We start from the raw sequence: 27,171 nt of genomic DNA on the forward strand, positions 1-27,171 counted from the left end.
ACTCTGAATAGTAAGGGATATATTTCAGATGCTTTTTGGTACCAAAAATGGTAACAAATATAACCTTGAATCAAAGGTTTGAAACAAAACAACCTATTTGTCAGAGAGTGGAGATGGATGGCAAGAGAGATCACTTGATCATTGCCTGTTAGATTCACTCCCTCTGGGGCACCTGGCATTGGCCACTATCGGCAGCCAAGATGCTGGACTGGATGGACCCTTGGTCTGCCCCAGTATGGCCATTCTTATGTTCTTAACATAACCTTTTTAAGGATTACATGGTTTCTGTGATCAAAGGCTAATTCTCGTTAATGGAACTTCTTTGCAGTAGGAGAGGCATATAAAGACTTCATACACAGCAGTTTGTTTAAAAAGGATGATATGTTCGCGTACATCAGCCTTATCCAATTCTATTCATCCATTCACACGGTGAATCTTCTTCCAGGCGAGTTAAACATCCCTAGTTTCCTCACCTGGGTTAAGGTTTGGAAAGGTCTGGGCAGGCTCTCAGACCTTCATGACGGTTGTGGAGGTAGTTTTTTATATTTATATAATAAAATCTGTCTTTATAAGTAGAGCCACGCCAGAGAATTTGCCTGTTTCTGCTAAGCTAGCAGTCTAATACTGTGAACTAGCTAGAGCTCTGGCATCTCATTGCAGACACTCCAAGAACTGATGCGGAGCTGTAGGACGTTGCCTCATGCCTCCTTCTACTGGGGTTAGAGAAGAGGATTTCCTGGGCAGGACCCAGTTTAGCTTTATTATAAATAGCAACAAGTGTCTGTGAGTGTCTTTCCTGCGCCCCTGCCCCCGCCCCCTTCTAATCACAAGTTGTCTTGAAACCTCTATCTATGAGCTTCAAGGGGGAAGTTTGGCTGTTGATCTAATCTGTAGTACCAGTATTATTAATATCCTGGCTTCCTAAGCATCCAAAATCTCTTCTTTCCTGCCTTCATGCTGTATATTCCCAATCAAACACTACAGTAAGATAAATCACCTTTCACCTGCTGTCTCTGCCTTTGTTCCATTGTATCATACAATGTTCAGTATTTCCCAAGCATTTCGTATGTATAATTTTATACAATAAAATAGATTTTTTTGAGGAGCTGGTTTATCTTTCCTTCCTAGGGAGGAGTGCTGGATTCACAAACTCTGCAGTGTGCATTGGTCTAGAGCCCCCTAACCAGGTGCGCCATGTGCAGCAGCAGTGCGTGCATTTGAAAGCTAGCTTGAGTGTGTGCCATGTACACTTTACAGTGGAAAAAGGTCAGCGGACTGTTGGCTTCTTAACCGGCATCTCCCCTGCTCCACTTTAGTAACCAACTAAAGACAGACTCTAGCCATGGGGGTAGGAAAGACTAAACATTCCAGTCTTCCTTCTGCCTGTTTTATGGGCTGTTACTCTGGGGTCTAAGCCAGGCTGGCCTGAGCTGTAACAACTGGCAGCAGAAGCACCTGGACTGCTGGGCTTTCGTTTAAAACACTAAACATTGCAGAAGGAATGGCTCTTCTGCAGCCAAAGGGGGACTGTGAATGGCGAGAACACCTTTCAGCCTTGTGCTACCTCCAGCCGCCCTGAGCTGCTTTCCTGCTGCTGTTTATGCTCCCTGCTGGGTGCTCAGTGCATCTGAAGCCTCTTGGAATAACTCCCTTATCCCCTTTGGCTGCTTGCTAATGAGTCCCTGCTGGCTGGAGTATCTGCAGGGTTTCTGATTTTGAGTTGATACACAGTATTTCTGTTGACCTATCTTTCCTGGCACAGAGCCTGAGCCCTGTTAATGTCACGCAGGCTCTGCCTTGCCATTACCTCGCTAGCTGGCAGGCGCAGGCCAGATCTCGCAGCTGCCACGTCACCCCCTCCTTACAGAAGGGCCTTTCCACAATGGGGAGTTGGATGGCTGCAGTCCTCCAGAGGCAATACTGCCGTCTAACGTTAGCTGTTACGAGCAATGGGGCGTGTGGCTCTGCAGTGGGGCAGGCCATTGCTCCTCTGGCCTGGAGCATCTCCGCTGAAGGCACTGTCAGGGTATGTCTACACTACAAATGCTACAGTGGCACACCTGCTGCTGTAGCGTAGACCCCTACTACAGTGACAGAGGGTTTTTTCCCCATCGCTGTAGTAAATCCACTTCCTCAAGGCACTCACTGTAGGTAGGCTGCCAGAAGAATTCTGCTGTCGCCCTATCTTGTCTACACCAGGGTTTAGGATGGTTTAACTATGTCTCTGGGAGGGGTGAATTTTTCACCCCTCCCCAAGCAATGTACACCTATACTTTAGGTGTAGACCAGACCTAAGTCTTACTACCTCGTATCCCAGGCACTTGTAAATCAAAAGCAGTTGTCTTCTAGTTCTAGCACTCAGCTCTGTCTGAGCAGGGAGTGTAATAACTGAAGGTCGGCTCGGGGTCTTGCTAAACCAGCCTTGGTTTAAATCTTTGTGACAAGAGAATGTTTGCTTTGCATTGCTCTCATTGGCCTTGTTGAATTAGAACTGTGGGGTGGAGGAGTTAAGTAGCTATCTCCAGACCACCGCCTCTCTTATTTCTTTCCCTCTTCTCCCCTTGCCCCGCTTCACACGGACATTCTGCGTGGTACTGTAATCTGTGTAAATGCACTAGAACAGGAACAGCTACCCTAATCAGTGAGTACATAAAACCAAATTTTGTAAATGGTAGCTGAACTATTTTGTATTTCTGTTGCTCTGACCATTCTCCATGAATTAGAAATAACGCTTGATAAGGGCTGTTATGCTTGTTCCTACTCTGGTACTTTCCATTTGAGTATCTTCCAAGTGTTTTTAAAGCACTTAACAGCTTGCACTGGGCAGGTATTAGCCCAAGCTTTACAGATGGGGAAACTGAGGCAAGGAGGCATTACGGGATGGCTGTAAGAGAATTCAGATCTCCTGACTGCTCATGCACTGCCCTGTCTGCTACTACATGCAGTGTAAAGGGAGAACAGGCGAGAAGCTTTGGCTGAGAGGGGAAGCTTAAAAGAGCAACTCCTTGGCCTAAATTGAATAAGGAAAAATGGGGTTCTTCTTTACTTGTGACTGCATAGGGGAGTAGCATATTCCGTTCATGAGGGGAGCTGCGGGGTCTAGCCTTCAGAGGAGCGGCACAGGCAGTTAGCAACCATAGCGTGGGCTGGGAGCATCAGACGCTGGAAACATTACCTTAGTTCAGTTTCCAAGTATGTGTTCTCTCTCCCAATCTCCTTGGCTGTTGCTTCCTGCCTGTTGCTTCATGCAGTGGCTGCATCATTTCAACTCCACGGCCTTTGGGATAACTTATTTAAAAGAACTTGAGCAAAGCAGTTTTATGTTGCACTTTCTTGGGGGTGGGAAGGAGGCAATATATATCATAACGTACCTGCCTGCTGAAAAACCAGGTGACAAGCCGCTCCCAGTGGGACGTATGGTAAACTTCCACTCTTAAAAATAGATGAAGTAGCAGCATTTGATTCCCTAATGAGGCTTTGTTTTTAATCTGGAAAAAGGGGACAAGGCTCATCCCGCTGGCAGATACAGCATCTGCTGCACATGGAATCAGCGCTGTCCAAAACTACTTGGCCTTCCTGAGCTGTTGGAGAAATGATTGTCACTTGGCAGCCCCCCATGTTAGGGATCAGATGGAATCTCCATACGTCGCTGTTTCAGACAAGAGCTGAGCCATGAAATTGGGCCAATGTACAACAGTGGGTGAAGTTTGCTTCACCTGTAAATGGCCGGTTTGAATTTAGCGAATGGCAGTAGTGATGTCATTGGTGGGGTGGATGATCCTAGTTCCTGCTAAACTGGTGTCCCTATCAGCAGAGCCCTATTGCAATTAGCACTTAGTTGTTACCTCTAACATGGGGGGGGGGGGAATTAACATTTCAAAGGTGGTAACCCCAGTGGGGGTGGGAGGAGTGGAGTGGGCCCGCGTGGGGCAGAGAGGAGAAGCCCAAGGCCCAGATGAGGAGGGAGTTGGCTGGTTGCTGGGGGGAAAACATCTGACTACGAGTGGCCGGGGGAGGGGGGGCTGCCTCCTGCCCTTCTCAAGATGGCGACTACGCAGTGATGAGAAATATGGACTTTCCCAAGATGGCGTCTCCGCGGGGGGAGGGGTGAGACCAAGTGACTCTATCAAGATGGTGGACGCCGGAGAAACCCGCGTGCCCTTCCCAATATGGCGTCCACCTCGCTATTCACATGATTGGAAGGGAACTTCCGCCCCACTTCCCGGCGTGCAGCGCGGTCCCGGCCCCGCCGGCTTCCCGTTCGCTCTGCGCCCGCCTCAGCAGCAGCCGCGGCGCAGTCAGTCACGCAGCGGCGGCAGCACAGCGGGCAAGATGGCGGACGTGCTGGATCTTCATGAGGCGGGCGGCGAGGACTTCGCCATGGACGAGGATGGGGACGGTAATGGGGGCCCGGGAGACGCCGGGCCGAGCCCCGCCCCCGTTCCGAGCCCCGCCCCAGCCCCCCCCCCCCAACTGGGCTTTGTCCGGTTCCGACCCCCAGGCCCGGGCTGGTTCGGGCCCGTCCTCCCGTGTCCTGCCCCGACAGGTTCTGGCCTGGCCTCCCCCCGTGCCCAGGTCACCCGGTTCTGAGCCCTGAGACCCGCCCCCGCCCCCGACAGGTTCTGACCCGGCCTCCCCCCGTGCCCAGGTCACCCGGTTCTGAGCCCTGAGACCCGCCCCCGCCCCCGACAGGTTCTGACCCGGCCTCCCCCCCGTGCCCAGGTCACCCGGTTCTGAGCCCTGAGACCCGCCCCCGCCCCGACATGTTCTGACCCGGCCTCCCCCCCCCCGTGCCCAGGTCACCTGGTTCTGAGCCCTGAGACCCGCCCCCGACAGGTTCTGACCCGGCCTCCCCCCGTGCCCGGCTCACCCGGTTCTGAGCCCTGAGACCCGCCCCCGCCCCCGACAGGTTCTGACCCGGCCTCCCCCCCCCGTGCCCAGGTCACCTGGTTCTGAGCCCTGAGACCCGTCCCCGCCCCCGACAGGTTGTGACCCCGCCTCCCCCCGTGCCCGGCTCACCCGGTTCTGAGCCCTGAGACCCGCCCCCGCCCCCGATAGGTTCTGACCCGGCCTCCCCCCCCGTGCCCAGCTCACCCGTTTCTGAGCCCTGAGACCCGCCCCCGCCCCGACAGGTTCTGACCCGGCCTCCCCCCGTGCCCGGCTCACCCGGTTCTGAGCCCTGAGACCCGCCCCCGCCCCCGACAGGTTCTGACCCGGCCTCCCCCCGTGCCCGGCTCACCCGGTTCTGAGCCCTGAGACCCGCCCCCGCCCCGACAGGTTCTGACCCGGCCTCCCCCCCGTGCCCAGGTCACCTGGTTCTGAGCCCTGAGACCTGTTCCCGTCCCCGACAGGTTCTGACCCGGCCTCCCCCCGTGCCCGTCTAACCCGGTTCTGACTCATGTTCCTCCCTGCCTTGGGGTTGTTCTGAAAGCTGCACCATCTGGGTCGAGCCTGGTTCTGATCCAGTTACATTGCACCTCCCCCCTTCTGCCCCAAATGGCCTGTTTCAGACCTCCTTCCAGTTGACATTAACACATTGAACTTCTCTGCAGAAAGCATCCACAAACTGAAGGAGAAAGCAAAGAAGAGGAAAGGCCGAGGATTTGGCTCAGGTGAGGATCTTGTTGTGAACAGATGAGTTAATCTGTGAATCATGGGGAGCCTCCTGTGCCGTGTAGCTAACTGGAATTGTCTGGCTACTCACTGGAGTCGTCTGGCTGCTTCTAAACAGAAACTGCCTAATGGCTTAAGCCCCAGAAGTGTGTTTTAGGATGAGAATCAGGACTCCTGGGTTCCATCCAGGACTCTGTCACTGACTTGCTCTGTCCTTTGGCAAGTCACTTCACTTCCCCAGTCTGTGAAATAGACCCCTCCGGCTTATATACAAGGGTGACACCACTTGACCTGGGTCACCAGGAGTCTGATTCTTATCACTGTTTTAACTACTAGGCTTGTGTCACTCTACAGAATTTTATGTGCTGTAAAGCTTAAATGCAGGAACATATGCGTGTGCCTAGCAGTGCTTAAAACAGCTAGACTACGTAGCTAAATATATTTAAACTGTAAACCCTTCAGGGCAGGAATTATGTGCAATGTTTAGCACAATGGGGCTGCATTCTTGGCTGGTCCCTAAGAATTAGCATAATAAATGTTTCTAGTCATCTAAAAAGATCTTTGTTTGCCCCCATTGTGTGGCCAGAGGAAGGTTCGAGGGCCAGAGTACGTGAGGACTATGACAGCGTGGAACAAGATGGGGATGAACCTGGGCCTCAGAGATGTGAGTATCTGCTGGAGATGTTTGGATTAGCATGTGTGGTCACCCAGCCTTGGCTGTGTGGGGTGCTTGCACAGGACATCATGCTGTGGGATTGCTTTAAAGATGGGGAGAAACCAGTCTATTCCGAGAGAGAGTGAGGTGTAGTGGATAGCGCACTGGACTGGGACTCAGGAGACCTAGGTTCTGTTTCCCAGCTCTGCCACTGGTCTGTGGGATGACCTTGGGCAAGTCACTTCAACTCTTTGCGCTTTGGTTTCTACTTCTGTAAAAAAATCTTTGCGATCAACTGATGAAAAGCATCATATACAAGCTAAGGATTATCGTTACAATGGCATGTATATTGTACCCAGACCATCCGCACTGTGTGGATAAACAGAGTGATTGTCTCCAGGGCTGTCAAGCTGCCTTTTTACTGGGGCTAGATTCAGTCCTCCATCCATTCCGTACCTGTTTTCATTTAGCCCCTTGCTGCCAATGGGTTCCAAGCTAAGCAGGGGGTCTGGCTAGGGTGTTGGGAGGATCCCTTTCCATCCTGCTTGTGTAGATGCAGATGTTGTGTGCGCGCAGTGGGGTTTGCGTACCGAACTGAGGTGTGCGCCCTGTCTTCTGTTTAATGAGCGTTGCTTTTCCCTGCATGCCGTGGCTACAGCGGTGGAGGGTTGGATTCTCTTTGTCACTGGAGTTCATGAGGAGGCCACTGAAGAGGATATTCACGACAAGTTTGCAGAGTACGGCGAGATAAAGAACATCCATTTGAATCTAGACAGAAGAACAGGCTACCTGAAGGTAGGACGGGATGGATGGTCTAGTGGTTAGGATGTTCCCCTTTTCTCAGTTCCCTCCTCTGCCACATACCTGGTGTGTGTGACCTCGGGCAGGTCACTTAGGCCCAGATTCACAAAAGTATGTAGGCTCCTAACTCCCATTGGTTTCAGTAGGCGCAGGGCACCTGAACACTTTTGAAGATGTGAGCCTTAGTGTCTTTGTGCTTCATCTGTGTAATGGAGATTGCAACACGGCCCTACCTCGGGGGAGGGGAGGGGGCTGAGGATAAATACCTTACAGATTGCATGGGGCTCGGATACTCTGGTAATGGGGACCAGGTAAGCTGGGGAGACATGCAGATGAAATTACCCCCATACAATTGAGAGAGGAAAAGAAAGAGCTGGGAGCCAGGAGCTCTGGGGTTGTGTTCCCAGCTTTGATGGGGGAAGGGTAATCTGTTGGTTAGAGCAGGAGGGGACTGCTTGGATTCTGAATAGCTGTGTGACCTGGGGTAGGTCCCTTCAGCTCTCGGGGCCTCTGTCTCTAAGTTGAGGAGAATACCACAAACAAAGGCCTGTGAGGCTTTAATTAATCTGCTTAGTCTTAACTAATGTGTTTTGAGCCCACCAGGGAAGCCCTACAGAAGAGGGGAGGACATATCAGTGTAATAGTTAATGCCCCCTTCTCTATTAAATCCCTTTCTAGTTAAAGCTAACAGTTCAAGGCACTAATTTGGGAAAGGTAGGTGTGTGTGTGTGTGTTTAATTGAAAATCTCTATTTACGGTAGGGCCCACTCTATTTACTCCACTTACAGCCAAATCGGTATTTCTCCTGCCACTGTTGACAGCGTTCCTGATGCCAACAATGGAGCTGAGTGTACTGGAGGCTCTCGATCGGTTTCTGTGATCTGCTCTCAAGGCTGGCCCAGCTTCTGGCTTGTTCGCTACGCTCCCCACTGGGCCACTCGCTGACTGAGGCTTGTCTCCTTGCACCCCACAGGGATACACTCTAGTAGAATATGAAACATACAAAGAAGCTCAGGCGGCGATGGAAGGTCTTAACGGACAGGACCTGATGGGGCAGCCAATCAGCGTGGACTGGTGCTTTGTCAGGGGGCCCCCGAAAGGAAAGAGAAGGTAAGATACTGCCAAGGTTGAGGGCTGCATCTCCGCTGACACCAGCTTGGTCCTCAGCTTGGCAGTTTCATCAGAGGTACCGAGGATTAAGTGAGTCATGGAGTCTGAGCTGGCCTCAGGCTCCCTCACAAAGGGAGAACCTCCACGGCAGTGGGGAGAACACTTGTCTAGGGCTTTCTAGTGCTGGTAGAACGTGATGGATTGAGAGCCCTGAAGCCACTAAATAACAAACAGGATTTTAAGTTAGACCAACTGGAAATTCTTTCCCCCAGAGTGATTCTCTCCCTCTTTTACCTGGAGCTGCTGCGTGACACTCTTGAGTTCCTGCATTCAGTCCATGTGCATGCTCAGGGACTTTCACTGTAGCCTCTGTGCTTTTCATCCAGAGACGATGGGAACTCCATTTTGAAATTCCTGGGAACAGATTTTCCCAGAGGAAAATTGTCTTTGTGCCACAGACAAAGGAACTGCCTGAAGCAGGGCAGGAAATGTCACAGAGTCTGTGCCGCCTACTTCCAGCTCTCTGGGAAACACCCTGTAGTAAAACGATGCTTTAGAGCTCCTCCGTGGCTTAAGATCCTGATGTTTCTGCTGAGAGGTGAAACTGAAGGCCTGATCTCTTGAGATCACGAAAAATTCAACAGGAATGTTAACCCTGGGCTAAATTTCCAGTGGATCATGAATAATTCTCGCCAATCGGGAATTCTGTTGGATTGTGTTCTTCAGTTCTTTAATGGTCTGAGCAGGAGGTTGGCACTCAAGGGATTTTACTAGTCTGGACCCAGCCATTGACACATGTGACTTTGGGCAAGTCATTTATGGGCTCTGTGCCTCGGTTTCTGTAAAACTGGAACCCGACTTACCTACTTTTAGTGAAGTGCACTGAGATCTGTGCATGAGCTTTAAGAGAATATTTTCCTTTTGCTCTGCATTATTAAACACATGCCGGCTTCCACTCCAGAACTGGCTGCATTTCTTTGGCAAGGAACATGGTCCTTGTGCATAGAAGTTGTCGGTGGCTTTCAAATCTTTCGAGATGTTAGCTCAGGCTAGCATATATATAACTCTGTCCCTGTCTGTCTGTCTTCCAGGGGCGGGCGTAGGCGAAGCAGGAGTCCAGACAGGAGACGACGCTGATCTCACATTTCTCCATTTCCTTTTGATGGTTCGTAGGTGTAAATTCTCCCTGCGTAGCTCTGGAAGCAGGAAGTCTCTTGTAAGCTGTCTGTGCAGACTCCTGCCTCGATCCCTTTCTGGGTTTTTAATTGTGCTGCATTTTTACCTATGAGTTCTTGGTCATATTTTTGACAGCATCTGTAAAGTTCTTGATTTGTGTTAAAACTCTTAATCTCCTTTTGACCTCAGACACTTCAAATGAGAGAACTCATCCAGTGATGCTGAAGGGGACTCTCATTTTGAAGGAGAAATGTTACTCATAAATACTGAATAAAAGTCTGCTTTTTTTTAAAAAGCCCTCTTCTGTTGACATCTGCCCGTATCTGTAAGGGAGACCTGTGTTCCAGTTGGTGGGACATCAGATGCCTCGGTTTCATTGTCAAGCAGAGTTTAGTCCTTGCCCAGCCTATGGTTAGAGCATATGGTTTTAGATTTGAATGGATAAGCACCCCTAGCACAATCAGAAGTGGTGTTGATCTGGTAAACACCGGAAATGGTTTTCAGTATAGTCTGCACCCCTTGTCCAGTGCACTTTGTACAGGTAACATCCCTGCTCCCTGGCTTGCATCAAGGGCTCGTCTAATGGAGCAATAGTGTGGACGACAGGGAGTGTGATTCCTAAGGCACGTTAACGTGTTACGAACTAATTGGTGTGTAGAGCCTGCTGGGGCGAAACAGTACTTTGTGTACCCACAGAGACGGAACCCTGAAAAACCAGGTAGAGCTCAAAAATCACTAAAAATAACCCTCCAGAAATGAAATGAATAAACCCCAGATAAGAAAAGCCCTGCCTATAGGGCATGGAGATTTATAGGTTCTATCTAAGGTCCTCATCTGGCATCTGTCACTATAATATCTAAAAACCTTCATTGTATCTCTTTGCACAACCCTCCTGGGAGGCTGGCTGGGACTATTAGCCCTGCTATACACAGGAACTAAGTAAGCCGCACGAGCCCACACAGGAAGTTGGTGGCAGAACAGGGATATGAGCCCATGTGTCTTGGATCCTAGACTAGTGCCATAACCACTAGACTATCCTGCCTGTCAGTTGCTGGGTTACTCTGCCTGGGGCAAACAGTTTCTTTTCTACCACGAGAGCTCATCAGTTTCCTGCTGCATTAGACTTAAAGATGGGAAAAGACTGAGGTGGCACCGCCAGGGTACGTCTACACTATGGTGAAAGATGTGGGTCAGCTGACGTTGGTTCGCAGGGCTATAAAATTGCAATGTCGACATCCATCTCTGTTACTGAGGGTGGCTAGAACCCAGGAGTCCTGTCATCCTCCTCTGACCACTAATTCACACACTGACCGATGGGAGTTATTGAGTAAGGGGAACCACTTGGAAATGTATCAGGACCCGGCTCCCCCTTCCCTGTTTCTGGTGGGGGAGCAGAAGCTTTCTGCACTCAGGAACCAACTGGTGTATTCGGTGGGGGACAGTATCATAGAAGTGCAAAGTTGGGGATCCCCTCTCAAGAGCAGGAACCCAGGTTCCTTTGTATGTGTTTGAGTGGGGACGCGGATCTGGAAAATAACAATACTCCCTAGCTTTTGTCTTCAGTAGATCTCAAAGCACTTTCCAAAGGCTTCTCCCCATTTCACAGATGGAGAAAATAAGGCATAAAGAGGGCAAAGTGACTTGCTCAAGGTCATCCAGCAGCTGAGCTGGGAATAAACCCTGGGTCTCCTGAGTCAAGGATGTGTCCACTAGACCACACTGCTAGCAGACTTTTAGTGGCGACCTTTCAAAGGAGCAGAAGCCCACAGCAGTCCACTCTCTGTGTCCACCTCCACCCATGCCAGCTGGGGAGCGTGTAGCCTAGCACAGCTCTGGGTAGCGAGAGACTGATGGGCACAAAGGGAGGAGATCAAGGAGAGGCCACTAGCTGAGAAAATAATCTGAATTTATTGCTGGGTGCTTGAGTGAAGGAACAATTGCCCAGTAGCCCCCACATTATGGGGGTCCCACTAGGCTCTCTCCCTTGCTGGGAAGCAGAGGTGAGTCCGGGCGTGGCAAAGATCCACTCATATGAAGCTCTCCACTGTCTTCTTCCTGCACAGTTCGCACCTCCCAGTAGGCAGGGCCACGTTAGCCGTCACCTCCAGTTCGTACTTGCCCGAGCCCCCCTGGTCCTCCCTGGCTCTTCTGATGGGTGTGGCCGTGGTGGAGGCCCGGAAGGAGCCAATCAGCGTGGAGGCCTGCTCCTTCCTGTGGTGGGTGCAGCAGCAGACGCACCTGATCTCCCTGCAGAAGTGCATGGTGAAGAGGCCATAGATGAGGGGGTCCAGGCAGGCGTTAAAGAGGCCGAAGAGGAAGAGGATGTGGCTGAGGGATGGAGGCACCTTCTTCCGGCTCAGCATCTCCGGGGAGAACCAGTACCAGAGGCCCAGCAGGTAGTAGGGAGTCCAGCACAGAATGAAGGTCAGCACGATGACAATGGACATCTTCAGAGTGCGCATCCTGGCCCGGGGGATGTTGTTGTAGGAGCGGCGGAGGTGGACCTCCTTGGAGGAGACTGCAGGACAGAGGGAGGAGAAGAATGAGAGAGAGAATAAGAAGGGAGGGAACAGAGGATGAGAGGAGAGACATAGAGGGAGGGAAATTCTGCAGGGTGAAGCAGAGCACTTGGAAGAGAGCGAGGAAAGGGAGAGCAGGAGAATGAGAACAAGAAAGAAACTGAGCAGAGGGAAGAGGGGAAATACGATGAGAAGGACAGAATGGGAAAGACAGAGGACAAAAAGAGTGAGGGTCCCCATGTTCCAAGCCAGTGTGTATGTGAGTGCTGGCACAGGTCCCTGCAGCCTCCCAGAGCTGGAGAAATGTCCAGAGTGGAGGGCAGCTGGGGACTGGTTCCTGGCTGCCTGGGTTAATGGGCCGTGGCAGGCCAGCCATGGCAGTGGGTAGCGCCCAGGGGGAAGCGGGGTGTTCTGCATGGGGCACCGAGCCAGGGCCTGCCACAGCCGGAGTGCGGGGGGACATGAAGTGGACGGTTCTCTGCAGCTAAGTACTGGGGGCTGGGATTGATTTTCCCTTGGGGAGAGGCAGAGGAGGAAGACGGATGGAAAGATGTGTGGGGATGGATGGATAGGAAGAGGTGCACACTCATTGGTGTACGTGGTGCATACATGCATGTTCTCATTCACACACACACGCTCCCACATACACATGCTTGCACACACACAGACCAGTCCCACCATGCAGACCCCCGCTGCAGTGAACATGCACATCCATGCACGTTGCCCGCGGACAAGGGCCAGGGGACACGAGAGGCAGGCCGGGCTCACCGCAAGCTCTCTTCATCTTGCCGGAGATCTCGATGAGGATTCGGGAGTAGCACAGCACCATGATGAGCAGCGGTAGCAGGAAGAGGCAGGAGAAGGTGAACATATTGTAGAGCGTCTCCTGCCAGTGGGCTTGAAAGCTGCCCACCGTGGCGCACTGGATGAAGTAGATGGGCTGGGAGCGGCTCACTGCATGGAAGACAAACATCTGGAAGAGAGACACACCCCACCCGGAGAAACAGTTAGATCTCGGCACCCGTGCAGGAGCTGCACCCTGGACACAGCACTGGCCACCCAGCCTCATATTCCTGCCCATTGCACCGGTGCTCCAGCATCCCTGCTTCTGGCCCATACTGGATCCATCTAGCTAGGCCACCTCCAGTCCATACTGTATCTGACAACTAGTCAATCTAGCTCATCCTGTGCCCATCCCAGATCCATTGCCGGCAGGCTGGTGTCCTGACTGTACATCATCAAACCATTGGCCTGTCTCGTCTTATATCCCTATAGCTCAGGGGTTCTCAAACTGGGGTTGAGACCCTACAGGGAGTCAAGAGATTATAACATGGAGGGTCATGAGCTGTCAACCTCCACCCCAAACCCTGCTTTGTCTCCAGCATTTATAACATATATAAATTAAAAACACTTTTTTATATATATGTGTTTTTAATTTATGGGAGGGGGGGTCGCACTCAGAGGCTTGCTATGTGAAAGGGGTCACCTGTAAAAAAATAAAATAAAAAAAGTTTGAAAGCCACTGCTTTAGCTGATCCATCTAGTTGGGTAGCCCACATCCTGCCCATACTACATCAGGTCATTGGCCCATCCACACCACAGTGCATCAGAGGCCTGTTCTACCTAACCAGATCCTGATAGTACCACAAATGCTATGGCAAAAGGAGGCTGCATCATGGGAAGCCTGCCCTGGGTCCATTCCACGGTCCTTCCCTACCTGCGCCATTACCATGGTGACCTACCTGAGGTAGTGCCAGCAACACGCTCAGGGCCCAGGCCACGCACAGCATGGCCTTGTTCTTCTTCTTGGCGTCGCCCACGCTCAGTGGGTGCAAGATGGCCGCCTGGCGGTCCAGGCTGATCACTACGGTGATGAAGGCTGAGGCATACATGGCCACCAGCTTGAGGAACATGAGGGCCCGGCAGGCCAGGTCGCCCGCATACCACTGCACCGTGATGTTCCAGGCTGCATCCAGGGGCATCACCACAAAGGTCACCAGCAGGTCGGCCGTGGCCAGGTTGACAATGAGGATGCGGATGTGCGGCCTCTTGCGGTACTTCTGGGTGACGGTCCACAGCATGGCGATGTTGAAGCAGGCGGAGGAGAGGAAGAGGACGAAGGTGATGGCCACCCGGACCTTGGCGGCGGTGGAGAAAGTGGGCAGCAGGAAGACCTCACTGGGCAGGCTGGTGTTCGCTCCACCGCCAGGCGAGAACTCCACCCCCTCCCAGGGCTGCCCACGGCTCTGGTTGACCATGGCGGGCGACCCCGGCTCGAGCAGCTCACTGACCTTGCGGAAAGTGGCATTCATATCGGAGGCTTGGGCATTCCCACCCAGAATCTGCACCGCAGCCTTACAGAGATGTGAGCAGCCAGGACCCAGGGGGCCAAATCCGGCTCGTCCCCGGGAAGCCAAGCTCCTCCTACACTGTGGCAGGGCTCGGAGACCCTGAGCATGTTTTGCTGCTTGGATGGAGACTCTGCTAAACTGGAGCTGCCCGGCTTCTGCTCTGGATTGAACAAGAACCACCTTCTTCTGACTCAGGGAACTTTATTCCTTCTTCACAGAGCGGCAGTTAACTCCTTCATGGCTTGTGCTGGTGAGACTCGATAGGAATGGCTCCTTCGGGGACAAATATCTCCCAGTTACAGAAAGGGTTCAGGTCGACTCTGGCTTCCAAATCTCCACTGGGAGGAGCTGGCAGGAAACGTGGTTCCCCTCTGCTTTCCCAGTGGTTCCACTAGCCCCAGAGGTGGGCCAGATTCACAGGGGTGAACAGGTACCTGCGAATCTCTGATCAGTCAGTCAGGATTGGTTCTGAGGAGGTAACGATTCTAGCTTGCATCTCATTGGCCGGCTCAATTTGGTGGCTGCCACCTCCCCGGCTGGGAGAAGTGTTCCTGTAGTTGAATTCTGCTCTTAAAGACAATCTGTTGCTGGTGTGGGTGGAAGTTTAATACGGAGCCTCCAGGCTCTTCCGTGCCGTGACTCCAAATGCAGGTGCTCTTGCCGTGGCTCCAAACGCGGGTGCTCTCCTTCTGGGGTGCAAATTAGGCCTTAGCCCTGGCTGTTGCATGGTAAGATTCCCCCCCGAGGGCTTTTCACTCCCTGACAGCCAGCAGCATCTAAGGATACAGCCTCTCTTGCATGGTATAAGTGGATGCACGTGGGTGAATTCCAGCCCACCGTGGCTCTTGCAGAGCAATGTGTGCACACATCTGTATGGTGCGAGCTGTGTTTTACAGGGTGTGCATCAATCTCTCACTCCCACCCCTGGGATGCGACAGAGCAGCCGGCGGCCTGAAGATCTGGCCTCTGTTTCCAGGGATCTGTGAATGGACCAAAAGAGATGCGTGTGTTAGATAGCTGCTATTTTTCTACCTGCCACAAAGGGGCAAAAGGCAGGTCCAGTCTCCAAAGCCCATTCTATTGGGCCCTCTGCAGAGGGTGCCCAACCCTGGGGGGCAGTTTATGACTCAGAAGGGTCAACGCTGCCCTTGGCTGATGATCAGAGCTTGAGTGCCCCGTGGCAGAGCACGGGACCAGCCCTCTGGGACTGACGGTAGCAGGGGCCGCTGGTGGTTTTGGTGAGGTGGGAACTGGCATGGGATCAGCATCTCCAGGGCTGAGCAGTCCTGGACTAGGAACTGGAGTGCCAGAGAGAACCATAGGGCCGGGCTGAGGCCAGAACCTGTTCTTGTTTGTGTCCATTACAGCCTCCGCTTGTCTCTTCCTTACCCTGAGGGATACTTTGGGCACAGGTCTGAGACCCACCAAACTCCCCTCACTCGGGCCGCCAGATGGGGTCATCCTCCAGCCACTGCTAACCTGGATGGGAATGGGTGCTCTAAGGACAAAGGCTCCAGATCCTAAAGTGGCTTTCAGAGCATGGGCCTGTTCCCTGAGGACTGCTCTTCCAATGGCTAAGAAGTCGCTGACCACCCTTGCCACGTCCAGATCCTGGCGATCTATAGGTGAACTCAATCCAGCATCCATTGGAGCCAAGGGACTGGCTCAGTGACAAAAGAGGCTGACAGTGGCCGGCTGGCATCGATTCCTGTTATGCCCTGGTAGTTGCAGGCTCATTAATCAATTATGGCCCGTGTTGGGGATCTTCTGTGGCTCCCAGGGGACATGGCTCCTCCAATTCTTGCTCTGTGTCCATCCACAGCTCCCCATGCCTGCCAGCAGCATCTCAATGTCTTGCGCCCCAGCCACTGCTCCCCAGCTGCCAACAGCTCCCCATCTCTCCTGCCCCAGCATTCTCCCATGAGTGCAGCTCCTCAGAGATTAACAGACAGATGGCCCTACTCAGTGTTGGCCGGAGGTGCTGGCAGGAGGTGCCAGCCTGAGCCTCGGAGACCGCAGGTCAGCCCAGGCAGCAGCAGGGCAAGACATCGCATGGGAATGGTGCCCGCACGGACTGCGAATCGGACAAACCCTGGACTCCACTAGCCATGCAAGCAGCAGTGTCGGGCCCGGCTGGTTCATGGGACTTGCAGTCTGCCTCCCCCGGAGCTGGGGGAGCAGCAACTAGGTCGATCCAAGCCCAAAGGGGCTGCCTGTCTCCTGGCAGATTCCAAGCCGGACCCCGGTGCAGGCTCTCTGCATGCCGGCCTGCTTCTGAGCACATCGCCGTATGCCAGTCTCAGACACCTCACCCTGACCCGTCTCAGCCACTTTATTTTTAGCTCAGCTGCGGGGAGGATTTGCCGGCGGCTGATTTATTAGTTGCTTGCAGGGAAGAATAAAGAGGAGCCAGTGATAAGAGGCAGAGGGCTGGAGCTATTTCCTGGACAAAGGAATGCAGCTGCCTCCCAGGGGCCTGGCACAGAGACCTGTCCCACATTCTCATGGCGGAGCTGTCGCCAGGGGGTTTCCCTAGTGGAATACCCTGGGATTTCCCTTGGAGTTCGAGCCACTAACTGGGGCATGTGTTGGGATGGGGGAGGGAGGCTGAGTTTCAGTTATACTCAGGCCCCTCTGGATGATGCTGAAGTAGAGATGGTGAGTGATGTTTCGGATGCCCCCCAACCCCCAAAAATTGAGTGGGGCAGCTCCGTCCTCTCAGGGAGCTGTTTGACTACCAAACCCTGGCCCGCGGTGGGGATCCAGGCTACATTTCATCCATAGTTATCAAAGCGCTTGACAAAGGAGGTCAAGATTATTATCCCCATTTCACACTGGGGAAACTGAGGCACGGGAAGGTGGGAGAAATTACTTGCCCACGGTCATCCAGCAGGCCAGTGGCAGGGCTGGTAATTAAACCCAGTCTTCTGAGTCTCAGTATGGTGCCCTATCCCCTAGGTTACACTGCACAACAGGGTGAGGGTGTAAAGCAGAACCCCATCCACCCCCTCAGCTTGTAACTTGTGTTCACGTGACTTGCTGACATGTATCTTAGACCTGGTCTGCCTGAGGCAACTGCGCCAGTTTAACTACAGCTGTTCCTTAAACCTGAGTCAAACCAGAGCAGGATTCGGTCTGGATGTTATTTCAAGTTAACAGTTGCTTATTTCAGTTTAGCTTCAACCTGTTCCACAGTCGAGTTCAGCTAATCTGATGGCATCCTGCGCTGGTATCTGGGTGAGCCCCCGGCCGGCTCTGCCATTGTCCCGACACTGTGGGCAGGTGCCAGCGCACCGAGGACACCTGTCATGGTAGCTCAGCCCACCTGCCTCCCTTTTGTCTCCCTTTAGTGTTTAGAAGTAGGAATTGCCCTGGACTCACTGCTGCTCAGTTCAGCAGGCATCAGGCTCCAGTACAATTCCCTTCCCAGGGCTGCTCCCCGTCCGGGTTTTCTCAGGATCGTCCCTTGTTTGAGGGAGCTGTCCCAGGACATCTGGAAGGGGGCCTAGGACATGGCCAGCTGGCCAGTTTTATAGGCTCAGGGTCACCCTAGGTGTCACGGGGTTTTTTGTACCTCAGAAGGGGAGCAGCTCCCAAGTCTCCTGATTGGGATTTGGTTCTCCTGGGAGCCCCCCTCCTCCCCTGATGGGAGTGCAGCCGAGACACAGGAAAGCAGGGCAAGTATTCGGCTCCATTTTCCCAGCAGTTATACAGCTAACACCGAGCTCCTCGCTGTAGCCACTAAGTAATGCTGGGATTGGGGGAAAAAGCTGCATTCTCGGAGGGAAGGCAGTGTTTCCTAGGGGACAGCACAATGGACTAAATCTTGGAAGACCTGGGTTCTAGTCCTGACTTTGCTAGTGACTTTGGGTAAGTCACATCCCCTCTCAGTGCCTCGGTTTCCCTTGTGTATATAGATGGTCAGCTCTTTGGGGCAGGGGCTGCCTCCTGCTATGTGTATGTACAGCACCTAGCACCATGGGGCCCTGATCTTGGTATGAGGCCTCTGGGTTTCACTCCAATATAAATAATAGCGACCATGGACCAATGTGGGAGGCTAATACTTTAAGCCACTAACCAGTCGCAAAATTGCCTGTAGCTTCTCTTTGGCTGTTGGTGTTGGCTCGAGGGGCAAAGCCCAGCAAATCTGCTGAGTATTTTGGCTCCAAAGGGTGTTTGAGGCTGGGTTTTTTTTTACTAGTACATGGTGCATTTTTTGCCTCATCCAGTCTGGGAGGAGAACACAACAGCTGGCAAGCCTGGCTTTCTCAGCCCTGGAGAAGCTTCGTCTCCAGCGCCTGTCCTGCTCTGAACCTCCCAATGCCTTCCAGAATAGGGAGTCCGGGGAGTCAGGGCTCTTGGAGCTTCTAGTCCATGGGAAGGGAGTGGGATCTAGAACAAGGAGAGCTGGGGCATCAGGACTCCTGGGTTCTGTGCCCAGCCCTGGAAGAGGAGTGGGGTTAGAGTGGGATGGACCGCACTGACTCCCCTCCTTGGGGGGCATGTCCTCAGCTCCCCCTACCCCACTCTGCCCTGAGCGATGGCCCTTCCAGTCTGCTTAATGGGCCGTTGTACCCTGTGGCTCTTCAAGAGGGGAGCCCAATTCCTTGATTCCTGTGGGGGGAATAAGGGAAGCTGGCAGCTGGGGTTGGGGATCTGCCCTGGATCCCCTTCTCTGCTAGGGGAGCAAGATGCCAGCTGCAAAGGAAGGAAGTCATTAAACAGTGAGGGGCACCCAGCAGGCAGCCAAGGGAGGTTGACCTTTTAACCCCTTCCCTTCCGGCAACATTGCTGCACCCCCTTGTCTCCCCCCTCCACCCAGCCCAGATCTAGCCCTGTGAGTCATACCTGCTGGAGAACCTAGCCTAGATGTGGCAAGGCTGACTGACACTTGGCCACAGCCCCTGATCGCAGCCCTGCCCCCTCCATCCCGCTGCCATCCATCTGTGTTATATGGGGAGGGGGTCAGACTAGGTCCCCATAGGCCCGTCTGGCATTGGAATCAATAACCCTATGGATCCATTATCCCTGTCCCGTCTTCTGCCCCCCGGGGGGATGACGGGCTTGGTCCAGCACAGATAGAATGACGGGATCTTTGCTGGAAAGGTCTCTGCACCCACCTCCTTGCTGTCTTTCGCTGCCACGCACTAACCCACAGCGAGCAGGATCGGCTGGTCCCAGGAGCTAGTCTGGTCCTAAGGGCCGTTTCCCAGGGCGCTGAGTCTCTGCTGCCTGGCACCTGATGCAGCGGGGGGAAGTTGGTCCCATGCTGGCCTGGCCTGATGGTGGTTCCCCCACCCCTTGCTGTGGTGATGTAGATGAAGGCACAGGGCGATCAGTCCCCAAGGGCTTGTCCTGGTCTAATTTGAAAAGTCCCACTAGGCGATGTGGGATCTGACAGGGAGACAAGGCTGCAGCCTAGGAGATCTCACTCTCAGGGGTGATCTGATCCTATATTTCACCCCAATATTCCCCATGATCCCCCCCAATACGTAACACTCCTGCCCCATCCCTGTTTACACACTCCAGACTCTCTCACACTCTATTCAGCTCTTTGAATCACCCCTTAGAAATAGATCTCTCCAATCAAATTTGCAGCTTGCCTCTAGCCCCCCGCCCCCAACACCTGCTCCCGCTTTCCCTGGCTCAGAGCACGGCACGATCCATTTGCCTAGCGATGCCTCCTTCGTTTGCCCGCTCCCTCTGCCCTGTCTCAGGGCCGCCCTGCACAGCCCGCGCCGGTGGAACTTCCCTTACCATCCCTGTGCCTTTGCCGCCTCTGCAACCCTGCACAGCAGCTCGACTGCTGCAGAAAGATCCTTCCAGCGGGGGGGAGGAAGAGCGTTCCTCAAGCCCCTTGGCTTCTTCCCAGAGCTGCACCCTGGCTTCTTGGCAAAGCCCTCCGCTGCAAGGCTGGATCTCCTGTCTCCGCGTCCCGTGACACCCCGCCGGTTAATTACTCAGCGCTCCGGACCTGTTCCTCACGCTTCTGGAGGTCACTGCAGTGCCTGGTTGCCTTCTGCTGCCTTTTGTTGCTGCCTTACCCGCCTCCCCTCCACCTTCACCTCTCCCGGCTATTTAAAGGTGCACCGCTCCCCGGCCGGCTCCGCGTCAGGCACCCAGCTTCACGGGGCAAGAGGCTGTTATCCCCAAGAGATGCCAGCTGAGCAGCAGCAGCTGGCTCTTGTGAGGCCGCGCTAGATGGATGGAAACGTCAGGGTCCTGTAGAGGCTGAACTGGAAAGCGGCGCACAGGACTTCATTTATTGATGGGCTGGCAGGGCCCTGGGCAATGAGGACATGCTTGTTGGCTCAAGGAGTTGGGAGCTAAGGGAGACACCCTGGGAATTCCCAGACTGGACCAGCATCGCCCACTGCTTCAGAGGCAGGTGCAAGAAATGCCCCCAGTGGATAGTTATGGGGCAGCATTCCCTCAGAGAGTTACAAATGAGAGGGAGTTTAGCAGGGTCCTAAATCCATCTACTCCAGGGTATAAACTAACCCCTAGTATAAAGAGCACTGGGCTGTGATTCAGGAGAGATGAGTTCTATTCCTGGCTTTGCTGCTGGGGTAAGTCACGTCTCTGCCTCAGTTTCCCCATCTAGAAGGCAGTGATAAGAATACTGTCCTCCTTTGTAAAGTGCTTTGACAAACGCTAGATAACAGCTCTTCACTTTCCCCCCAAAGAGATTTTTCTGCAGCAGCTACATCGTTGTGCAGGATCGTTGTTAACATTTGGTCTTTTCCTTACATCACCAGCTCCTGGAGTCATGTAATGATGTGAGACTGAGATGTGACGTGCAACATGAGCTTTTGTTAAAACATACAGGTTTCTAGCTGTGAATGTTGCAGAGAAAAGCTCGCAAGCCTGACCCTTAAATGCTCCAAATCCGGAAGTTGAATTAAAAAGGCGGCTAGTGATGATGATGACTGATGATGATTTTTTTTAGGGGTCCTGAATCATGATGTTGGAATGTCTGAAGCTGATGATGTGACTGCAGCATTCTCTTCACCTGTCTCTGCTGGTCAAAAAATAGGTAATGCATGTTTGGGGGAAAGGTTTTGAAAATTTCAAAATCTGGCTGTTTTTTAAAAAAAGAAACGATTGTTCATTTGATGGAAATCTGGCACAGAAACTTCCGTTGACATTTCAGGCATACCTTTTTCTAGGATATTTTCAGTTTCGAAAAGGGGTGTGGAGGTTAGATTTTATTCCTTCCTGTTTCTCCACACCCCCATCCCCCGCCTCCATTTAGTGCTCATAAATGAAGATGGAGGAAGGGAAAACTGCATTATTTTTTTTTTGTTCTGGAGATTTGTCCAGAAAAAAAATGAGAAGTGAAAAAAAAATTTGCAAACTGTTTCACTTTTGTAAAAAGGCCATTTTTAAAAAATGAAAATTTGGTTTTGTTTGTAAAATTGCAACCGGGTGTCCTCAGAAGCAGCCCACCGGGTATTGGGTCAGATGCACCATTCATCTGACAGCTTCTCTCTTCTTAGAATTTCTCTTATTTTCCATTGGCTTTTTTAAAATTGTTTTTATTTTTAATAGTGAAGTTGGGCGCTGCACAGTCACATAGGCAGGCTATTTTATTATTATGTATTATTTGTGTGACCATAGCATGTAGGAGTCATGGGCTGGGCCCCATTACGCTAGGTGCTGTACAGTCACGGCAGAAAAAGATGGCCCCTGCTTAGGAACTGCCAGTTCTTGCACGGTGCTAGCCTGTGGCCAGGCTACAGAGGGGTCATGTCAGTGGCTGACGCAGCAAGTTCGCTCCCCGTAGGCCCTATGCTGCCAGTCATGCTGGCTAATTCGTCGGCTGAGCACCACCACAGCCCAGGGAGGGGTTAGCAGAAGAATTCAAGCTCAAAGAAGCTGCATATTTGTCAGAGGGAGGGTGACTCACAGCTGGATTCCCAAAGGACACGGTGGATTGGCCGGCACTTGGAGGCTTTAACTCAGGACCAGGTGACTGCCTATGAGAAATCCATGAGCCATGGGGCTTGACGCAGGAATCGCTGGGAGAGGTTCTCAGGCAGCAGGTCAGACTGGATGATCTGCTGAGCCCTGCTGGCCTTAAAGCCAGGACGTTTCAAAGGGGACGCTGTGGACACAGCCAGCGGCAGCCAGCCTTGGAGCCCAGCTTGACAGACTGGGGATCTGCTAAAAACAGCTGTCTAGCCAGATCTTTGAAGTACAACCTATGCTCCTAAGCGGGAACTCAAGATGCAGCATCTGTCCAGCTGCGTGAGCCTGTCAGCCTGGAGGCTTGCTGCCAGGGGCTGGGGAGATGTACCCTTAAAGCTCAAGGAACTGGTAGATCACTTAGTCTGATCTGCATAGCACAGGCGTTGAACTGCACCCACTTACCCTCTGGGGAGCCCATCGGGAGGGTTAGACTGAAGCTTTTCGGTTCTTGGGAGGATAAACAGTCACATACCCACATTTGAACCAGCAACCTACAGCCCAAAGGATCCTACTCCCCTGAGCTACCAAGCAAAGCTTGCCATAGCCTGCTGCTGACCCCAGTTCTCCCTATTGGTGCTCAGTGCTGTCTTAATTAGCATGATGGATTTTTTTCAGCTGGGCCCTTTAGCCCTCGTTCCTGGCAGATTAAACCGCCCATGTTAGCATCTGCAGCCAATCTTCCTGTCCGCAAGCATTGTGGGATGCGGGACTCTCTCCGATCAGCTGTCTGGAAGAGGCCAGAGAACCTGAACGTGCTAAGACAAATGGTTCATGACTCTTTTCCCTTCAGTACCGCAAAGTACTTTACAAACACTGCCTCATGCTCTTAGCATCATCCCCAGTTCTTAAATCTGGGGAAACTGAGGCACAGAGCGTTGGCGTCCCATTCAGCACATCAGCGGCAGATCTGAGACCAGAACTCAGGATTCCTAGGCTCCTGATCTAAGCAACTGATCACATGCTCTTCTAGAACTTGTGGTAAAATTCAGGACTCCTGACTCCCAATCCAGCCTTTTTCCCCCTTTCTTAGAACCTGACCTTGGAGCATCAAAGCACTTAACAAAATGTTAAGTAATTGGGACTCTCATCCCAGCCACTTGGTGAGGTGTGTAAGGGACAGCTTCACCCACCACTGAAATGCAGCCACCTCTGGGATGGGGTGTGGCAGCTATTTAATGTCACCCAGCAACACTGCACAATCATTTAGGACTGAAAGGAAGACGAAGGCTGCGTCCAGTTGAAAGGTGAATGGCACGTGGCCAGGATAATGGGGGTTAACGCCCCTTATTATGGGATGAGCTGTGGGAGTTTGAATAAGCAAGAAGTTGGTGCACTGAAATGGACATCTCTTCCTCAGCTCTTCTCTGAAAGGATCTATAGAAGGGCAAAATCTTTGTATTAATTTGCATTGATTTGAAAGCCGGTGACGTGACTGGCACAAACCCTGCAGCCATAATAAAATGAATCGGCTATTGATAGCATGTAAAACGCTGCCAATCGGTTCTAACTTGGCACTGGCCTCTCTGGCTGCATTCTAACCAATGCATTCAGAGCCAGGGGGAAGGGAGATCGTATGGGTGGGTGTGTTGGGTCTTGCTTTCTGAGCTAGGCTGCCTGGGTGCTGTTCCTAGCCCTGGGGCAAGTTCCTTTTTGTTTTCCCTGTGTCTGTCTTCTCTGGTTAGACTGTAGGCGCTTTGCGGCAGGGACTGTCTCTCGCCAGGTGGCTGCACAGGGCCTGGATCTCGTTTGAGGCAGGGCTGTAGTAATGTCTGGCGTGTGCCCCCTGCTAACGCATGGCGCTTGTTCAGAATGTCTAAGGCCAGATGGGACCGTCCTGATCATCACATCTGATCTGCTTAACCCAGGCCAGAGAACCTCCCCTATTGATTCCGGCACCAAGCCCATGGCTTCGGCTTCAGCCAGAGCGTCTCTTCAAATGAGACGCCCAGTTGTGATTTAAAGAGGTACTGTGACGGGGAATCCACCACGTCCCTTGCCCAGGCGTCTGATGGTTAAATGTTAAACATTTGTAGGTGCCGCTATTAAATCAGCCCGTGATCTCATAGCACTTTACAAAGCTGGCTGAATAGCATTACCCCCCTTGTCCAGATGGGGAAACTGATGCATAGAACCCTGCCTGTGTGGTTATATGGCAGAGCTCCCTGCCTTAGTAAACAGTCTCCGGCCATGTCTACATCTAAAATTTTGCAGCGCTGGTAGTTACAGCTGTATTAGTACAGCTGTATAGGGCCAGCGCTGCAGAGTGGCCACACTTACAGCAACCAGCGCTGCAAGTGGTGTTAGATGTGGCCACACTGCAGCGCTGTTGGGCGGCTTCAAGGGGGGTTCGGGGAACGGGAGAGCAAACCGGGAAAGGAGACCAGCTTCGCCGCGGTTTCCTCTCGCGTTCCCCAACCCCCCTGCAAACCGCAGGGAAGGAGACCAGCTTGCTCGGGGTTCGGGGAACGAGAGAGCAAACCGGGAAAGGAGACCAGCTTCGCCGCGGTTTGCTCTCGCGTTCCCGAACCCCCTGCAAACCGCAGGGAAGGAGACCTGCTTGCTCGGGGAACGGGAGAACAAACCGCGGCGAAGCTGGTCTCCTTTCCCGGTTTGCTCTCGCGTTCCCGGAGCCACCCAGCAAACCGCAGGGAAGGAGACCTGCTTGCTCGGGGTTCCGTGAACGAGAGAGCAAACCGGGAAAGGAGACCCGCTTCGCCGCGGTTTGCTCTCGCGTTCCCGAACCACCCTGCAAACCGCAGGGAAGGAGACCTGCTTGCTCGGGGAACGGGAGAGCAAACCGCGGCGAAGCTGGTCTCCTTCCCCGGTTTGCTCTCGCGTTCCCCGAACAAGCAGGTCTCCTTCCCTGCGGTTTGCAGGGTGGCTCCGGGAACGAGAGAGCAAACCGCGGCAAAGCTGGTCTCCTTTCCCGGTTTGCTCTCTCGTTCACGGAACCCCAAGCAAGCAGGTCTCCTTCCCTGCGGTTTGCAGGGTGGCTCCGGGAACGCGAGAGCAAACCGCGGCAAAGCTGGTCTCCTTTCCCGGTTTGCTCTCTCGTTCCCCGAACCGCCGAGCAAGCGGTTCTCCTTACCTGCTTGCTCGGGGTTCCGGGAACGAGAGAGCAAACCGGGAAAGGAGATCAGCTTGATTACCAGAGGCTTCCTCCTTCCACGGAGGTCAAGAAAAGCGCTGGTAAGTGTTTACATTGGATTACCAGCGCTGGATCACCAGCGCTGGATCCTCTACACCCGAGACAAAACGGGAGTACGGCCAGCGCTGCAAACAGGGAGTTGCAGCGCTGGTGATGCCCTGCAGATGTGTACACCTTCAAAGTTGCAGCGCTGTAACTCCCTCACCAGCGCTGCAACTTTCTGATGTAGACAAGCCCGGCGGCCTCCTGCCGAGATCTCTGTCACCTCCCCTGCAATACAGCTGCTTAGAGGCTGGATTATAGGGTCATGTTCTGGCCCATTGTCAGCCACTCAGTTTTCCTGACAGACTCCATTTCCAGTGCCCACAGTGTCACATCTGCAGCTGCCTTGGCCCTTGGGGCCGCTGGACACAATCGGGCGCAGCTCACCAGGGATGTGAGTTTGGTGGGTCGCTCTCACCCAGTCCCACTTCTGCACATGCCCCAAACTGCTATGCCTATAGCTCCAGCTGTGCAATCTCTCCTCAGAGGGCCCAGGAGTGAAGGAGGCTGCAGGCTGGGAATGAGGCTGCATCAGCGCAGCGAGGGGGTCGGGGAGGAAATCCCAGGATTGGATTAAGAGGGAAACAGCAGGTTAGGGCAGCCTAGGAGTGAAAGGGTGTGGGGCTGTGAGTCAGGATTGAGGGGCAGTGAGAGAGAAAACTGGATTTCTCCCCCTCACCTCAGCAGCGAAAGGTGCCAGAGCTCCACCTGCTCCACCGTGTGGCTCTGAAAAGAGAGAGCTGGGCCGGCGCCAAGGGAATTGCAGCTGTGTTTCCCAAACCAGTGCTTTGGAAGATACAAGGTCTCGTGCAGTGAACGTGGGACTGGAAGTCCACCCACAGAGCTGGACGTGATCTAGAGCCTAGCAGTGTGATCTGGAGCAGGGGACTGGGCACCAGGACTCCTGGCTTCTGCTGTTGGAGCTGGAAGGGAGTGTGATCCCTAGCCGTGGTGCCTACGAGCCCAGTCATGGACCAAGACCCGACAGTGCTAGGTGCTGTATAGATGGAACAGAAAGCCAGTCCCTGCCCCCCACAGAGCTTCTCATTTTGGGTCAGAGCAGAGGGCTGGGGTCCAGGACTCCTGGGTTCTATTCCCAGAACGGGCAGAGAGCGGAGCAATGGCTGAGCGAAGAGTTCGTGTCTCTGTCCTGGCAGCTGGATGGTCTGGTTCCTGGGTGGGTTCCAGAACAGAACAGCTCGAAGAAATGTCTGAAACATGGCACAGAAAGGAGGCCAGGAGTGCAGAGGTGAGGGCCGCCCTGCTGGCTCTGGGTTTCCCCCTTAGCTCTGCACTGGCACCTACCCTGTTAGCAATGTCTGTAGCTTCACGGCGCTCAGTAGCCTGGGCCCAGCGTATCTCAAAGAGCCTGAAATGCTGAGCGGGGGGCTGGGGCTGCCAGTTCTGTTCCGCAGGCCCCAGGGGCGCTGGAACAATGTGTGTAGTGGGGGTGCTGAGAGCCATTGAACCAAACTGTAAATCCCGTATAGGATGGAAACCACTTCAAGTCAGGGGGTGCGGCAGCCCCCCAGCACCCCTAGTTCCAGCACCTATGGCAGGCCCAGTGGAACTTTCTACCAGCAGGGAAAGCTCATGTGGAAGATGGAGCTTTCCCAGGGGCCGGTCCCAGACTGTGGGACTCACCCTTCTGGGGAAGAAAGATTGTCCCAAACCTCACCTCCCCCAGCTCCAACAGCCCTCGGGTGCTCCTCTGACCAGCCTTTACTAATATAAACACAGAGCAGTGCATTGAAAACAAGAGAGACCCTACCAAAATCATTCCAT

At 53.2% G+C, this 27,171-nt stretch overlaps 2 protein-coding genes across 2 annotated transcripts; one reads left to right on the forward strand and one right to left on the reverse strand.

Moving 5' to 3' along the window:
- The first annotated feature begins 4,235 nt into the window (after positions 1-4,235).
- RBM8A (RNA binding motif protein 8A) lies at positions 4,236-9,653 on the forward strand. The gene is made up of 6 exons (XM_030542276.1): positions 4,236-4,399; positions 5,553-5,612; positions 6,200-6,277; positions 6,927-7,063; positions 8,043-8,179; positions 9,271-9,653. The coding sequence occupies exons 1-6, from the start codon at positions 4,333-4,335 to the stop codon at positions 9,314-9,316; spliced, it is 525 nt and encodes a 174-aa protein (XP_030398136.1). The 5' UTR covers positions 4,236-4,332; the 3' UTR covers positions 9,317-9,653.
- A 1,322-nt stretch (positions 9,654-10,975) lies between these two features.
- LOC115639464 (gonadotropin-releasing hormone II receptor-like) lies at positions 10,976-14,206 on the reverse strand. Its single transcript, XM_030542275.1, has 3 exons — positions 13,617-14,206; positions 12,643-12,847; positions 10,976-11,873 (listed from the first exon to the last, which is right to left on the reverse strand). The coding sequence occupies exons 1-3, from the start codon at positions 14,184-14,186 to the stop codon at positions 11,383-11,385; spliced, it is 1,266 nt and encodes a 421-aa protein (XP_030398135.1). The 5' UTR covers positions 14,187-14,206; the 3' UTR covers positions 10,976-11,382.
- Between the last annotated feature and the right edge of the window lie 12,965 nt (positions 14,207-27,171).

The sequence above is a fragment of the Gopherus evgoodei genome, chromosome 24 (assembly GCF_007399415.2).
Source record: "Gopherus evgoodei ecotype Sinaloan lineage chromosome 24, rGopEvg1_v1.p, whole genome shotgun sequence".
NCBI classification, from domain to species: domain Eukaryota; kingdom Metazoa; phylum Chordata; order Testudines; family Testudinidae; genus Gopherus; species Gopherus evgoodei.

Excerpts from the sequence above, each read along its gene's own strand:
- RBM8A (XM_030542276.1), top strand. The coding sequence starts at position 4,333 with ATGGCGGACGTGCTGGATCTTCATGAGGCGGGCGGCGAGGACTTCGCC. Across the intron at positions 4,400-5,552 it reads CATGGACGAGGATGGGGACG|AAAGCATCCACAAACTGAAG; the intron begins GTAATGGGGGCC and ends ACTTCTCTGCAG. Across the intron at positions 7,064-8,042 it reads GAAGAACAGGCTACCTGAAG|GGATACACTCTAGTAGAATA; the intron begins GTAGGACGGGAT and ends TGCACCCCACAG.
- LOC115639464 (XM_030542275.1), bottom strand. The coding sequence starts at position 14,186 with ATGAATGCCACTTTCCGCAAGGTCAGTGAGCTGCTCGAGCCGGGGTCG. Across the intron at positions 12,848-13,616 it reads TGTTGCTGGCACTACCTCAG|ATGTTTGTCTTCCATGCAGT; the intron begins GTAGGTCACCAT and ends TCTCTCTTCCAG. Across the intron at positions 11,874-12,642 it reads CAAGATGAAGAGAGCTTGCG|TCTCCTCCAAGGAGGTCCAC; the intron begins GTGAGCCCGGCC and ends TCTGTCCTGCAG.